This window comes from Xenia sp. Carnegie-2017, unplaced genomic scaffold (genome assembly GCF_021976095.1).
Source record: "Xenia sp. Carnegie-2017 unplaced genomic scaffold, XeniaSp_v1 HiC_scaffold_19, whole genome shotgun sequence".
NCBI lineage: Eukaryota > Metazoa > Cnidaria > Anthozoa > Malacalcyonacea > Xeniidae > Xenia > Xenia sp. Carnegie-2017.
Window position 1 is genome coordinate 650,737 of NW_025813481.1, and position 14,814 is coordinate 665,550.

Here is a 14,814-nt window from a genome sequence, read left to right on the forward strand (position 1 = left end):
TTGTTCAACGGATTTGCTGCAATTCATTATTGATTTTTTTTGACAATATTACCGTTTCTTATAATAAAGTCAGTACTTCTCTTCAATTTTGCCTCGTGAAGTGTTTCTAATTGATCCGAGATCACAACACATATTTAAGTTCAAAATACGATATCGTTAATTATTACTTGCTGTCAAATGTAGAACGTTTATTGCATTGTCACTGAAAGAGCTTGGCGCATTTTATAAATATGTAACTATTTTGGCGGATATCGACTAATTTGAGCAACTATAATTAAAATTTTCGAGTCGTTTGGCAAGAATTGTTGAAATGAATAAGCGCTTTATATGGACGTCGGAATTGATTTTCGAGTTTTTTCAATTTATGCATATTTTCGTAGATCGCAATTCTGTGATCTATTGACAAGGCTTTAAACGAATATAAAAGCTAATACTTGTACAAATAAATGGACAGTTCCAAAAATGGTCATACTGATTCATAAAATGCAACAAGTTCCGATCAGTTACAATGTAATAAATGTTATATATGTTTAATTGTAACTAATATGTAAATTTTTTATAGAATATTAACATTTTTGTTTGTTAAATTGAGCATATAAACAAGTCTCATTTGCGGTTTTATGTTTATAGCTACGTGTGCGAGACATTCGCGATTCGAGACTTAGTTAAAAATTCCTGTTTTAAATGGCATTGACTTCAGCTGTGATGAAACAATACCGTGAAATTATGTTGAAAGAATTGGAATTGGAAAAATATAAAGAAGAAAAATTTATGAAGGTTTTTTAAGAGGCAGCTGATTTAATGTTGAAACATTATGCAAAGAATGTTTCTGATTTTATACCGAAATCAAAATAATATCTTTTGTTTTCTGAAACACTTAAAAAATATAATAAAATATTGTGGAATGAAACTGATGAATATAGATCATCGAAGAAAAAAGAAAATGCGTTAAAACGTGATGTGCAAAATTGTTATGAAGAGCATGTGTTGGAAGAAGATAGTAAAGAAGACTTTAAAAGAAAACGTTTGGAACAAAGAAATACAGCGATTAATATTTCACCAGATGTTCATGAAACTGATGCACCTGTCGAAACAGTAAGTATTGTAGTAAGTATTTCGGATATTAGGACTAAAAATTTTTTGGAAAAATGTTATGAGAACAGGTAAAAAATTGAAGAATACTTTGAGAATGTTGAATTTTATGATAAATGTTTAAATAAGAAAGAAATGATAAATTGTATGTTTGTGGAAAAGGGCTTATAACATTTTTGTCATCGTAGAATATAATAAAGCTGTATTAGTGTTGTATCATAGCACTCAATAAACAGAAGCGACACTTCTTCGAAGTTTTTAGTCATGCCGACAATCACCGGAAGTGAGCACCGCCATGTTTTTGGGTAGTGAAATGGGATACTTATAAACAATATGACAAAAAGTGGATAGTCATGTTCAAAAATGCTTTAATGGAGTGTAATTAGATTTTTAAGTAAAAAGAGTCAACAAAGTAAAAGTATGTTACCTTCTCTTTAATTTTCGGCGTGACCAAAAACTTCAAAGGAGTGTCGTTTCTGGTTAGTTCGATATTCTGTGATAAAGCTGTATAAACATTTGTATCACGGATCGCCGTAGCATCTAATATTACTAATAAACCTGTATAAAACATATTCAGTATCATCGTAGCATATATAATATATAGCTGTATGATCATTTGTGTCGTCATAGAATTTAATTGTAGTTATTGTGAGTATTATTTCTTTAATGAATACTTGTTATTAAATACTTGTATTTAATGAATCGTATTAAATAAAATAATTTTGATTTGTGCATATTTTACAATTTTTATTTTAATCCAAATCCATCGGATGTATTTTAACGTTTGAATATGTAATCTGTAGATTTCGATAACGTTGAGAATAATTTTCATTTTTCGACGTTTTACTGATCAATTTGAGCTATAAGTTGCAATGTGTCGAAATTTGCACTCAAACATGGTATTTTTGATTGTTTTGTTTCAAAATTGACTTTGAGTTCGTGACGTTGTTTAGAAGACGGAAGTTCAATTTAAAGCTTAAGCATATAAACATATTACATATATAGATACCATAACTTACCTAACTTGCGGTCTTTGTAAAAAGTCTCACCTAATTTGCAGAAATTGTGTATAATAAAGGGGAATTAGAAATACGCACCGGTAACTAACATTTAAATCCAACTAACTTTCACAAACTGCTTGAACAAACTAATTAATTTCGATGAAATGGGTGCGCATATTTGACTCAGTCTGTCGTTTTTAAGAAACTCGCAACTCAGGGACGTTGTCCAAACCTTACTTCCTGGTTATCAAATTCCTCATAATACTGCTCGAATTCCATGGTTGGCACTTCGTAGGGGAAAATTGGTATTGCTAATAAATTTTTTTATTAAATTCGCCTGTGTTTTCTTGGTTTTTCTTCCGTGTCGTGAATTGGTAATTCCAGAGTAGCTCACTCGTCACGCATAACAAATATAGCTTTAACTATTCGGTATTTTTGCTATTATAAAGTATGAGTTATCGAAATTTTGGGAACAATTTACCAAAGTTTTTTAAAATTTACAACTATATGATTATTAACTACAATAATTCCGCGAGACAAATTCTAATATAATTATGAAACAGTTTGCTTCATGCATGCTGAAACAATTTACATAAAGTGTTCACGAACCAGCAATCCCTCTGAATTGAAGATTCGTGAACCATATACTGCAGTTGAAAGAATGTATGAGAACTTTAGGTGTCCAGTTTCTGCATCAAAGCACTCCATGATTAAAATAGTAGCGAAAGACTTGCCGAGCGGAAATCGAATTCGTATAATAAAAACTAATGCCCAACATAAAGTTCTGATTAGAGCCACAGAATAGACCAAAAAACAAAAGTAAAAAAAAGACGAAACGTTACAATAAATTTAATTTTACAATTTGTTCTTTGGTCTATTTCTATGGCTCTAATCAGAACATGATGTTGGGCATTAATTTTTATTACACGAACTCCATGATTAACTTAGAAACCTTCAGGTCGTAGCCAGAGATGGATTTATCTTCGGGATTATATGTTAGTTTTTTGTATGGTTCATTAATTTCTTCCTTTTCCAATGCTGCATGGTGCTCGGATTTCTATTATTTTAGAACGTTTTCATTTATCATCGTAAGTGGTTACTCTATGCTTCACAGGTTTCTTACGATATATGTAAGTAGCAAGTATCGTGCTTCCGTCAAGGAAAATAAAAAACAAGAAACTTGGCATTACGATTCTCGTCTTTGATTTGGAATGATTTTCATAATTTACCTTTGCTATCACAAAATGCCACTGTGAGACCGTTGCTTCCAAAAACCTCGTAAAAGGCAAAAACAATAACATCCTTTGGTAATTTGGCCATGAATAATTTTGCAGTATCAGGCAAGTTTCCAAGAACATCCAAAGTAAACTGATGATCAACTTTATACTCTTCTGAGTTGTTGACTCTATCTCTTTCCATCTTGTAAACTGTTAACAAATAATTGATATTTTTTCCCAAAATAACGTACACTAGTTCATTCTTGCTCATTGTTACACGTTGTACTTCGGACGACTTTACTTGATCGAGTGTATTCGAACCTTTTTCGTTTGTGGAAATGCTTCGTGAGTAGGCTGCACCTGTTCGTGAGGTAATGGTTCGAAGACTGAAATTTTCAAAGGCAACTTGTTCCCCTTCTGAGTTTAAACAGGTGCGTTTCTTGAACTTCAAAATATTGAATGAACCAGAATCGTAGAATCTTCATTAACGTCCACGGTATCGCATGGTGGAGTTACATAGCCAATTTCATCTATATATCTCTATGATGCATTGGATGAATTATTTGCTCATCACAGCTGATCACTGGCCAATCAAAAACAGCCATTTTATAATTTATGTATTTTGAAATTAAATTAGCCTAGACTAGGTTAATTGTGAGTACAGTTTTGACAACACTGCATATCTCGCCAATTTGAGTAAAACTTTGATTTTAATGAATTCTTCATTACAATGGAGAATGATTTCTTAACTTCTGGCAAGGAGTTTAGCTCAGCAAGAGGTTGCATGAAGTCACATCTTGCTTGTTCGATGTCATCTAAACCATGTAAAATGGCGTTGGCAATGTGGACCTTGCTTGCTATTGTTTTTTCTTCTGGTGTTAGAACAGTGGTATGGAAAGCTCTTCGGGCTTCGCTTCCTGCTTGCTCAAAGGATTTTTTGCAAGATTTATCCGTTGCAACGATTGTGTATCTGTAGTACTTTCTGCAAACATTTCGGTATATCTTGATGCGTCATCTACAGATTTTCCTTGTAAATCTTCTCCTCTTAAGTCAACAAAGATTTGTTGTTGTGACATGAATCCATTTTAAGATGGCTCTTCAAAACTGAGACATCGTCTTCGAACACCCTGCTTACAGCAACTTAGACTGCCAAGGAGATCATTTCTTGCTATGTTTTCAAGAGTTTTTAATTTGCTGTCAAGCGAACCAAGATAGGGTAGGACTGTTTATATATTAATATACTAAGAACGCCTGCTGCTATTAGTGCTTCCGCCATACCTATCACAACACTTTGGTTTGTGTCGTTTCTGCAGTCTTCCTTTTCGACGTGTATCAGTCAAATCGCCATTGAACCAATCTACAACGTTGTTTTTATTCCTTCTAAGAATTGTACTTGCATCATATACAATATTTCGTTATTTATAATTTTTCGTTCCCTTATTGCATTTATATTCAATATACAGATAAACGAGGTAAGATTTTTTCCACCATGATCTACTTTAATCCATTAACAAAATTTTCTTGCTTGATTAAATTCTAGCTGCAGAAATAATGTCTACAGTGGCTACTAAGCGTACTTTGAAACTTTGAAACTAAATAAAATATTACAGTTGCTTGTGTAGGAAAAAGTCTGCAAAGTCTCATGTTTATGCATTGATGTCAATCGAATGTATGGTGACCATATTCATATGTTCTGCTATTCCAGGCTGATTTCTTTTGATTGTAAAATTATTTTATAACGAAATTAGCCAGGCATAGTAAAATATATGAAAATGGCCTCCCCGATTCATGTTCGATTAATACCAATGTGTTAATATCAGTTAGTTGATTCTGGAATAATGGAAGGGTTATAGTCATTGAAAAACCGTTCAACATTTTGTAGACACGTAATCAAGAACAGTGAATTTAACGTAACAATACCAAATATTGTAGAGTGTAAACGACTACATAATGCTGATAAAAACATTTCTATTTGAGATACTACATTTAAATCTGCAACGCTGATATTTATTGATTATTTCCTTTAAAAGTCCTCTTTAATAAAATAGGTAAAATTTTCTCACGTAGAATGTTTGAAATTAAAAACTCCGAACATTTTGGCAGTAACTATGTTTAAGTATTCATTAAAAATCATGTGTATTCTGTTGCATATAACTTTAAGAAAAATGTAAATCACTCAATAAAAACACGAGAAATCGCAATCGAAGGACTCCATATTTAGAAATTTCGCAGGGAGAGTATGCCGAAGAAAGGCTCACGCCTTTGACGTTCGAGAATATGTGCCATGAAAAAAAAAACGTTCCTGTCTTGCTACGCCATTGAAATGTACATGATGCATTTGCTTGATTTGTCAAAAGTTTTTTTGTTGACCGCATTGACGACAAAAATTGGTTGCTACACTTGTTACATTTGCCACATTTGTTAGGCTTGCTACATTTGCTACACCAAACTTGCTACACTTGCTACATTTCCTACATTTGCCATATTTGTTATGCTTGCTACATTTGCTACGCCACACTCGCTACGTTTGCTAAATTTGTTACACTTACTACAATTCATACACTTACAGCAAGCCATACTTAATACTTACTGTAAACGTTCTTGTCTTTGGCAATAAAACATCAAGGTTAGGATAAGGTTTTTTGACACGTATGACACTCGGCCTCAAAAGCAGAAAATTAGGATTGTTATACAGAAAAATGTGCTCTCTATAAAGTGTTAGTTGTAGTTAGATTATGATCACGTGTAATATTTTAGAGGTGAATTTACATCATTGCTTCAATGTTGTGCTGTCAATATTATGTGTTAATTTAACTGGCAGATTCATGCTTTTCAACATGTTCATTCTTTTGGTCATTAGATACATGTTTTGACTTAATTGAACATGCGCCTTACCCGGATGTTAATGGCATTATATTGCTTTTAAGTTTTCGTGAGCTCTGTTTACTTCCGATTCAAAATTCAGTCATAAGAGAAAGAGCTCTTGAATTTACTCTCTGATATCAAGAATTTCCTTTTTATCGTCTTGTGGAAAGACTAACACGTGTGTTTTAAAGCACACATCCGTACACAGAATGAAGCTTCAAAATCTACTCCTAAATTCTCGAGGAGTGTATAGTCACTTCAATCATTGCTACACTTGGAATTTTTGGAAAGAATCATGCTGTAATTTGCGAAATGAGTTTGATATTGTCCACGGGTGCATTGCCAAAGTTTTTACAAAGGGGTTTGTATAAACAGTTAAAATAAACAGTCATGTTATAATGATCTAATAGCTTGCATTTACTCGTTACATATAGGAATGATCAAGCGTTTAAAATAACAAAATCATAAGCTTATATTGGAGGTGAATCATTTAAATAAGTGCTTTACAAATTGAAAGTATGGCCTGTTTAATACGTCGCATTTTACATGAGCCGAATGCATTCAAAACAAAAGATAATGAGGAATTTTATCTTCATTTTCGTCTCTTATGCATTTGGCCTATGAAGTGCTGAAGAATTATAAAGAAGGGGCAGAGCCCCCCTAACTTGACAAAAAATTCTAACAAGGGGAGCCGAGCCCTCCTGAGCCCCCTTTCCAATACACCCCTGATATTGTCCAGTGAGTCAACGACAGACTAGAGCTTTGAAAACATCTTACATAATCTTATGAATGTTTTATACAGTGCGGTGTTTGAAATTAAATGAAGATATGATCTTCGCACTTTGCTGGACAATTTAAGCAATCGTCTCAGGACCTAAAAAAATCAGGTGACTCAACGGGATTCAAACCCATGACCTCTGCGGTGCCGGTGCAGTGCTCTAACCAACAGAGCTATGAAGCCACACAGTGGTGAGCAGGTCAATATTGTTGGGCTCATGTTTTCTCGTGAAAGGAATGTCGTATGAATGTTTTATGCAGTGCGGTGTTTGAAATTAAATGAAGATATGATCTTCGCACTTTGATGGACAATTTAAGCAATCGTCTCAGGACCTGAAAAAATCAGGTGACTCAACGGGATTCGAACCCATGACCTCTGCGGTGCCGGTGCAGTGCTCTAACCAACAGAGCTATGAATGTCCTTTCACGAGACATTCCTTTCACGAGAAAACATGAGCCCAACAATATTGACCTGCTCACCACTGTGTGACTTCATAGCTCTGTTGGTTAGAGCACTGCACCGGCACCGCAGAGGTCATGGGTTCGAATCCCGTTGAGTCACCTGATTTTTTCAGGTCCTGAGGCGATTGCTTAAATTGTCCAGCAAAGTGCGAAGATCATATCTTCATTTAATTACATAATCTTACATAAAGTATAGCATAAGAATGTTGAAGAAAAGCGCGGGAAATTCGGCCATCTTTTATAATTGCTTATTGTTTGATAAAATAAAGCGCAATATAAAGGTTGGAAGTTGAACCTGACGAATTCTTTATATGTTTGCTGTGTGATGGCAAAAAATGAGTGCTTTGAAAATGTGATTTCTACTGAAAGTAAGTTCAAAATATCAATACTTTTAGTTCGCCAACAGACGGTTTGAGAACATTGTTTCATTTATTTATAGATACTGATTTGGATGAACATGTCGACCAAACTCACTCAGGCTCGCACTCAGGTATGCGTTCATTTTTTGTTCTGCATGTTTAAGTTCACTTGTACAATAGAAAACTTTGAATTCTTAGATGTTGAGAAAGTTCCTATTTTAAAAAATATGTTTCTCATGAAGTCTAAGATTGGTGAAGGTAAAATGTCATTACTCTTATATTAATCTCAAAAATATCAATTCTAGCATGCACTGTGAAGCAGCTTATGGAAGTCTATTGGTGATTGTTTCTTTATAAAGTCCAGCAGTAATATAATGCATTGTAGTAATCATAAATCTTTATACATTAATAGGTACATTTAGCAATGTTTACCAGGCTCATCTTGTTGAACATCCAGATGAATTGTTTGCCTTGAAGCACATCATACCTACAAGTTCACCAGATCGTGTTGAAAGAGAAATACGATGTCTACAGGAAATGGGGTAAGTTCTTACATGCTTTGCAAGTTGCAAGACTTTGGCTATCTGATTTTTTTGTAAACTTAAAACAGGAAGACATGATCCAAACTATCTTAGTGTTCATTTTCCCATGATTAACTTTGTCAACATCAGATGGCTATTTATGCTTGCGAAAGGGAATTGGAAGCTGCATTTAGCAATTGTGAAAATTGACTTTTTGATACGAATTTGTCACACACGTTTGAACATTATATTTTTCAGATATAAATCTCTTTCAGCCCATTACTCATTCTATTTGTTTTTGCTAAATGCAAATTTCACCTTGTATAATGTTGTCTTCACAAAAATGTTCTTTTTGTTGTTCACATATCAAGTGTACTTTTACGAATTTTCATGCAAGCTTAACAACATTGGGCATCTGTAAGTTTCTTATAGTCTTGGTTTCAATAAAGCCAACAGTATTTAACATCTACCATATCCCTTTTTGTAACATAAGTCAAAGTCTTATGAACTGTAAAATTTTTATGTCTGTGTGCACGGTTTGATGTATGTACATTGAAAGGATAAAAATATGCTGAATGACATATTAATGAAGTTTGCTTTTTTTTTGCCAGTGGAAAGAATAATGTGATCGGCTACAAAGGAGCTGTACGACACTATGATCATACTGTCATCATGTTATCATATTTTCCTCATGATAGATTTCAGGTATATGCTTTGCAGCATGTGAGAATCGTTGAATGCAAAATATTTTGTTCTATGAAAGTTTAGCTAACATTTGATTGAAAAGGTTATGTCAATATGATAGTTTGCACTTTTATTAAAAACTATAGCTTTGAGTCAAAGTTTGTTTATTGATTTTTTATAGACCTACTTTCTTGAGATGACCACATCAGACATAAAAGACTACATGAAGAATCTTTTCATTGCTCTGAAACATATTCACAGTTTTGATATAATTCATCGAGATATTAAACCTGGTAATTTTCTACATTCACGACAATCTGGAAGGTATAGATTTCACATTTTTAAAAATCTTGTGGATTATTTATAATTTTTTCCCACCAAAATAAGCTATAGTTTTGTATATTTCTTACAGATATAATCTTGTTGATTTTGGTTTGGCAATGCATGAATCTCAGTCTAAAAAATCATGGCAGATAGAAAAGAAAAATGGTAATTTGGACTTGATGCTCACCATCTTTATTATTGGAGGGGGAAGCAATATTCATACATCTATATGTAAAAAAAATGATTTCTTAGAGACGTAACACGGGAAAAAACATGATTCACGATTTTTCAATTTTTTCCTTAGATAAATACAATCCATATCCAACAGACAAAACTACAAGACCTTCGTCACCAAAAAGGGCGAAGAGAAACGGCCAACCAACGAGAAAGGGACGAACAAGTCCAAGATTTATGAAGATCTCGCACAAACTTAATTCGCGTTCTCATGTTTTCGTTCCTAAAACGAAAGCAAAATGTACGAAGTTGAAAGACATCACGTTCGTTGCGTCCAACAAACACGCAAAATCAAACCTAAACCACGAAACGAGGAAAATTTCTTATAAACTTCCCGTAGGACTGTGTCAGACTAAACACAAATCTTATGAAATATGTTCTTTGTGTAGTAAAAGGTTTGTGGATTTTGTATCAATTTGTGAGCTGAATGTTTATTTACACGAATGTAAGTGTGTGGAATTTTGGTGCAGCTTAACGTATCGTTAATGTTAACGTTTCTAGAGCAGTACAAAACGCTCCTCGAGCTGGTACATCTGGATTTCGGGCTCCAGAGGTCTTGTTGAAACATCCGGAGCAGACTACAGGTATTTTAAGGAGTTTCATTTTATAAAATTACATCTGTATACTTACCTTGTACAGCCCCTGTTGTTAAATTGGCATGATCGTGTTTGAGAGGTTTCACTCGTAAAATTTATGGAAAGTGTAACACTGCATCCATCAAATTTTTTGTCATGTAGAAATGTTTATGGAAAGCTTACTGTATTGTACATAATTCAAACGAAACTCGCGCAGAACCATTAACATACTTAGGCCCTGTTCACACGATACCGGATTCGTTTGATACCGGATTACTTTTCGTACCGGATAGGCCTTGCGTTCACACGGCTCCGCTGCTATCCGATACGCTTTGTATCGTTTTTCCGGAGCGATTTGACTCCGCCGTGGAAGTGGTATGAAAACCAATCCGATACGTTCCGTTGTCGTGTGACCGCTCGAATCCGATACGTTCTACTTTGGCAACTAAGAAGTCCGTGCGATTTTTCAAAAATGAGAGCAAACATAGCGATACAAACTATGTTTTAAATGAATAATCCGCCAGCAAATATAATATATCTTCAACATGGCATGTTTAAGCTTTTAACAATGTATTATCGCAGTGTGAAAAGCTTCTTTCTAGTATTATTGTAATGGCAACATATATTCGGTCGTATTTGGACTTTACACTCTTCCAGTCCTTGCGCCCATTCGTAAAAAACCTTAATACGCCTAAGAAAAAACTCTACTTAGTTATCTGTCAAAAAAATTCTCATTTTCTTACGAAATATTTGAATTAGCAACCATCGTCGTTATCGCTTGCACGCACAAGTACTGGGGCGATATAAAAACTTGTGTATCGTCTTACGAATCCGGCATCGTGTGAACAGAGTGCATTTTTCGTATCGGATTGCTCAGCGAATCCGGTACAAGACGAATCCGGTATCGTGTGAACAGGGCCTTAGTTTAACATGTAATCACATATATAATACAATTACAATATTGGTCATGTTTTTCTGTTAGCCACCATACACAATATGTGGTATACTTTAGATAAGTTCACAACAGTTTGTGCTCCAGGAAATTTACAGTTCTCGTTGTTTATTTAGCTGTCGATATGTGGTCAGCTGGAGTAATACTGCTATGTCTTTTGACTGGAAAGTATCCTTTCTTTCGCTGTGCAGATGATATGACTGCTTTGGCTCAGATAATGACCGTCTTTGGTAAGCAACGTGTTGTTGAAAGTGCGAAATTCCTGGGTAAGTTTATACAAGTGATATAAGTTTGTGCTGGCGTATGTGCTTCTGGCTTTTTTTCCCTTATTTTCTTTCGAAAAAAATTATATTCGAACTGTATGGTTCTTGATCCGCAATACAAATTAGTTGAAATCTTTGGAAAGATCTTTTCTGCCATGATGATACAACATATTTTCAACATTCTTCTATGTATGTATGAAAAAAGCATTACCACAGTTGCTTTCACTCTCTCTGCTCAAAATTAATAAACTTGGGCTTCTTATGAATTGCTGAAAAAATTTTTAAGCTTATCATATTACTTGGTGAATTTTATTTTCCATTGTAAGAGCAAGAAATTGCAAATCTTTTTTCTTAACGATGACAGAACATATACATAACTCAGTAAAATTCCAATCTAATCAGGTAAATACATGGTTAGCAACTACACGTGCCCTGGTTATGAACTAAAGGAACTTGCACAAAGATTACGAGCATCAAATATGGAGGAAGAGCGACCTATGAACTGCTGTAAATCCTGCAAAGCAGGTTCAACTGCAGAGCAAGCGTTTACCTCTACAACGGATAAAGCAAATATCAACGGATTGGATGAAGAAGAAACGTTTTGTGTTACATTGAATAATTGCAGATGTAGCCACGATGTAAATGATCATGCAACTGGCAGAAGAAAATTAGATGTAAAAATGAATAAGAAATAACGTACATGCATTCAAAGTAAATGCATCGATGATTCTGACTCAAGAGTTGGAGTTCTCAATGATAAAGATGAAGATCGTATAATGTCGGAAAGTGGACGGTCCTTTTCGAAAGAGACGACTGAACGCGAAGGAGGAAAACTTTCCGTGAAAGAACATCTTGATGGAAGCCCATGTTTTTGTGTTTGTGGTTTATGTAAGAATTACGTTCCTCTGACCGTGTATCATCTTCTTGAAAGGTGTCTGGATTTAAATCCAACAACAAGAATAACTGCAAGCGAAGCTCTTAGTCATCCTTTCATTTGCGAAAACATCAACTCTTTAGAGTGTGCCAAGTTATATTTTATAGTTTATTTTTACGCTCTGATCAAGATCCGAACTTGCGCAGAACCATTAACGCTTTTAGTTTAACATGTCATCGCTTATATAATACAATTACAATATTGGTCATGTTTGGCTGTTAGCTACCATACATAATTAATGGTATACTTTAGATGAGTACACTACAGTTTGTGCTCCAGGAAATTTACATTTCACGTTGTTTATTAAGCTGTCGATATGTGGTCAGCTGGAGTGATATTGTTATGTCTTTTGACTGGAAAGTATCCTTTCTTTCGCTGTGCAGATGATATGACTGCTTTGGCTCAGATAATGACCGTCTTTGGTAAGCAACCTTTTGCGAAGAGTTGGCCTCGTGTGTTGTTTGTCGTGATGTTGTTTATATGTTTATGCTTTTGCTATTTCTATTCAAATTTATATTGGCCGTGTATCTTTGGCACTCAGGGGAATAAAACTGACGTACAAACCGCGTGAATATTCGACTTTAAAGGACTGAAACGGACGTACAAACCGCGCAAGAGACTAGGACTTTGGCTTCAATTTTATATCTATAAAATGTATTGTCGTTATCATTCCAATATATATATATATGTTTAGGGCAGTGGCTAGACTTAGCTTGGAGCCGGTCTAGAATGGAGCCGTAAGGCGCCTCCTTCCCTCCACTAGCCTTTGGTGTGCACCTTAGGCAAGTGCTAGTACACCCTTTGCCTCCCTTGCCAGGGTCACGGCTGGGCAGATGAGCTACTAGAGTGCTAGCATTGGCAGTTCTGATAGTCAAATCGGCTTCAGTTTCGGCAAAATGCAACGAGCTTCTCTGTGGTCACCGGCCAGGGCGGAAGGGCTCCACAACGAGCTCAGCGGCCATTATGTCCTTGTGCCTCCGAGGTAGGTTTTTGAGCCAGAGGCTAGGACAAGGACAGTCTGATGTAAAACCTATGACCCGTGGATCGCGCTGTCACCGTCCCAGCTCGCTGGACCATGACAGATGAACCCAGGTGTAAAGGGTGGGGACAGTACTGCGCACACTGCACTTCACTTTAAAATTCATCTGCGCAGGCTCGAAGGATACGTTCACGTCTGCGACGCCTTCAAATCTATGCAGTCCTGTAGCGATGGGAAAGGTGCGAAACCGGAAGGTGAAAGATGCCACTGGAAGCCGCAGTCTCAATCCTGCATGCAGGCGGTTTGAGATATTGGTCGCCTGATGTTGACCCGAGATGACAACATCACTCGGCAGCACCTTGAACGACCAAGAAGCCCTTTTTAGGGACAGCACTGCTTGCTCCACAAGGAGAGGGGCCTAGAATAGGTGGCCTAACCAAAGCTCGTCTCTATTCCCCCCAGTTGGCTTGCCGTGGTCAACGGGCATCTTTACTAGCGGTCGAACAACAACAAAGAAAGGAAGGTATGCACCCACCGGTATGGGTGCAAAAGCACTGAAACTGGCATGTTGGAACATCACAACCATGCTTGACAAAGCTGACAGCAACAGACCTGAACGTCGCTCTGCTTTGATTGCACATGAACTGTCCAGGCTAGATGTCGACATTGCTGCCCTCAGCGAAGTTCGCTTCCAAGAAGAAGGCAGCCTTCAGGAGCATGGCGCCGGATATACCCTCTTCTGGTCAGGAAAACCTACAACAGAAAGGCGTCTCGCAGGCGTCAGCTTCATGGTTAGAACCTCCATCACTTCCAAGTTGGAAAACCTGCCAACTGGTTATTCTGACCGCATCATGTCCATGCGCCTCCCTCTGAACAACGAAAAGTATGCCACGCTCTTCAGTGTGTATGCCCCAACTCTTCAAGCTGTGCCTGCAGAAAAAGACAAGTTCTACTCAGAGCTCCGCAGAGTTCTTCGAAGCACCTCCGTAGTCGATAAGAGGATAATCCTTGGCGACTTCAACGCCAGAGTGGGACAAGACGCTGTTGCCTGAAAAGGAGTGCTTGGCAGACATGGCGTTGGTAACTGGAATGACAACGGGCGCTTGCTGCTGGAGTTTTGCATGGAGCAGCAACTTGTCATCACCAACACCATCTTCCAACAAAAGGGCAGTTTGATAACAACCTGGATGCATCCTCAGTCCAAACACTGGCACCTTATTGACTACGTTCTAGTGCGCCAACGAGACCTCCAAGACGTCTTACATACCAGAGTGATGCCCAGCGCAGAATGTCACACTGACCATCGCCTCGTGCGCTGCAAACTCAGACTTTACTTCAAACCTAAACCAAGAAAGGGAGGGCCCCCAAAGAAAATGTTGAAGCTCAGTAGGCTACAATCAGCTGTAGTGAGGGCTGACTTCCAGACGTGCTTGCAGCTCAAGCTTGAAAACGACGGCTGCCCAGAAGATACCTCACCTGATTCACTTTGGCTTCATTTGAAAAGAGCCATACTGCAGAAATCAGAAGAAGTCCTGCGGTTCACCACTAAAAATAACAAAGACTGGTTTGAAGAAC

At 36.6% G+C, this 14,814-nt stretch overlaps 1 protein-coding gene and 2 long non-coding RNA genes across 3 annotated transcripts; 2 read left to right on the forward strand and 1 right to left on the reverse strand.

The window, feature by feature from the left end:
• The first annotated feature begins 673 nt into the window (after positions 1-673).
• On the forward strand, positions 674-1,008 carry LOC124439157. The gene is made up of 2 exons (XR_006946292.1): positions 674-777; positions 924-1,008. It is a non-coding gene; the product is annotated as an uncharacterized LOC124439157 (long non-coding RNA).
• A 6,974-nt stretch (positions 1,009-7,982) lies between these two features.
• LOC124439666 (probable cell division control protein 7 homolog 2) lies at positions 7,983-12,490 on the forward strand. Its single transcript, XM_046989960.1, has 9 exons — positions 7,983-8,031; positions 8,186-8,315; positions 8,906-8,999; positions 9,160-9,302; positions 9,391-9,467; positions 9,607-9,931; positions 10,038-10,120; positions 11,180-11,329; positions 11,729-12,490. Exons 1-9 carry the CDS (start codon positions 8,001-8,003, stop codon positions 12,019-12,021), a joined length of 1,326 nt encoding a protein of 441 aa, XP_046845916.1. The 5' UTR covers positions 7,983-8,000; the 3' UTR covers positions 12,022-12,490.
• Positions 9,479-10,353, reverse strand: LOC124439671. The gene is made up of 2 exons (XR_006946406.1): positions 10,167-10,353; positions 9,479-9,759 (listed from the first exon to the last, which is right to left on the reverse strand). It is a non-coding gene; the product is annotated as an uncharacterized LOC124439671 (long non-coding RNA).
• Positions 12,491-14,814: the final 2,324 nt, after the last annotated feature.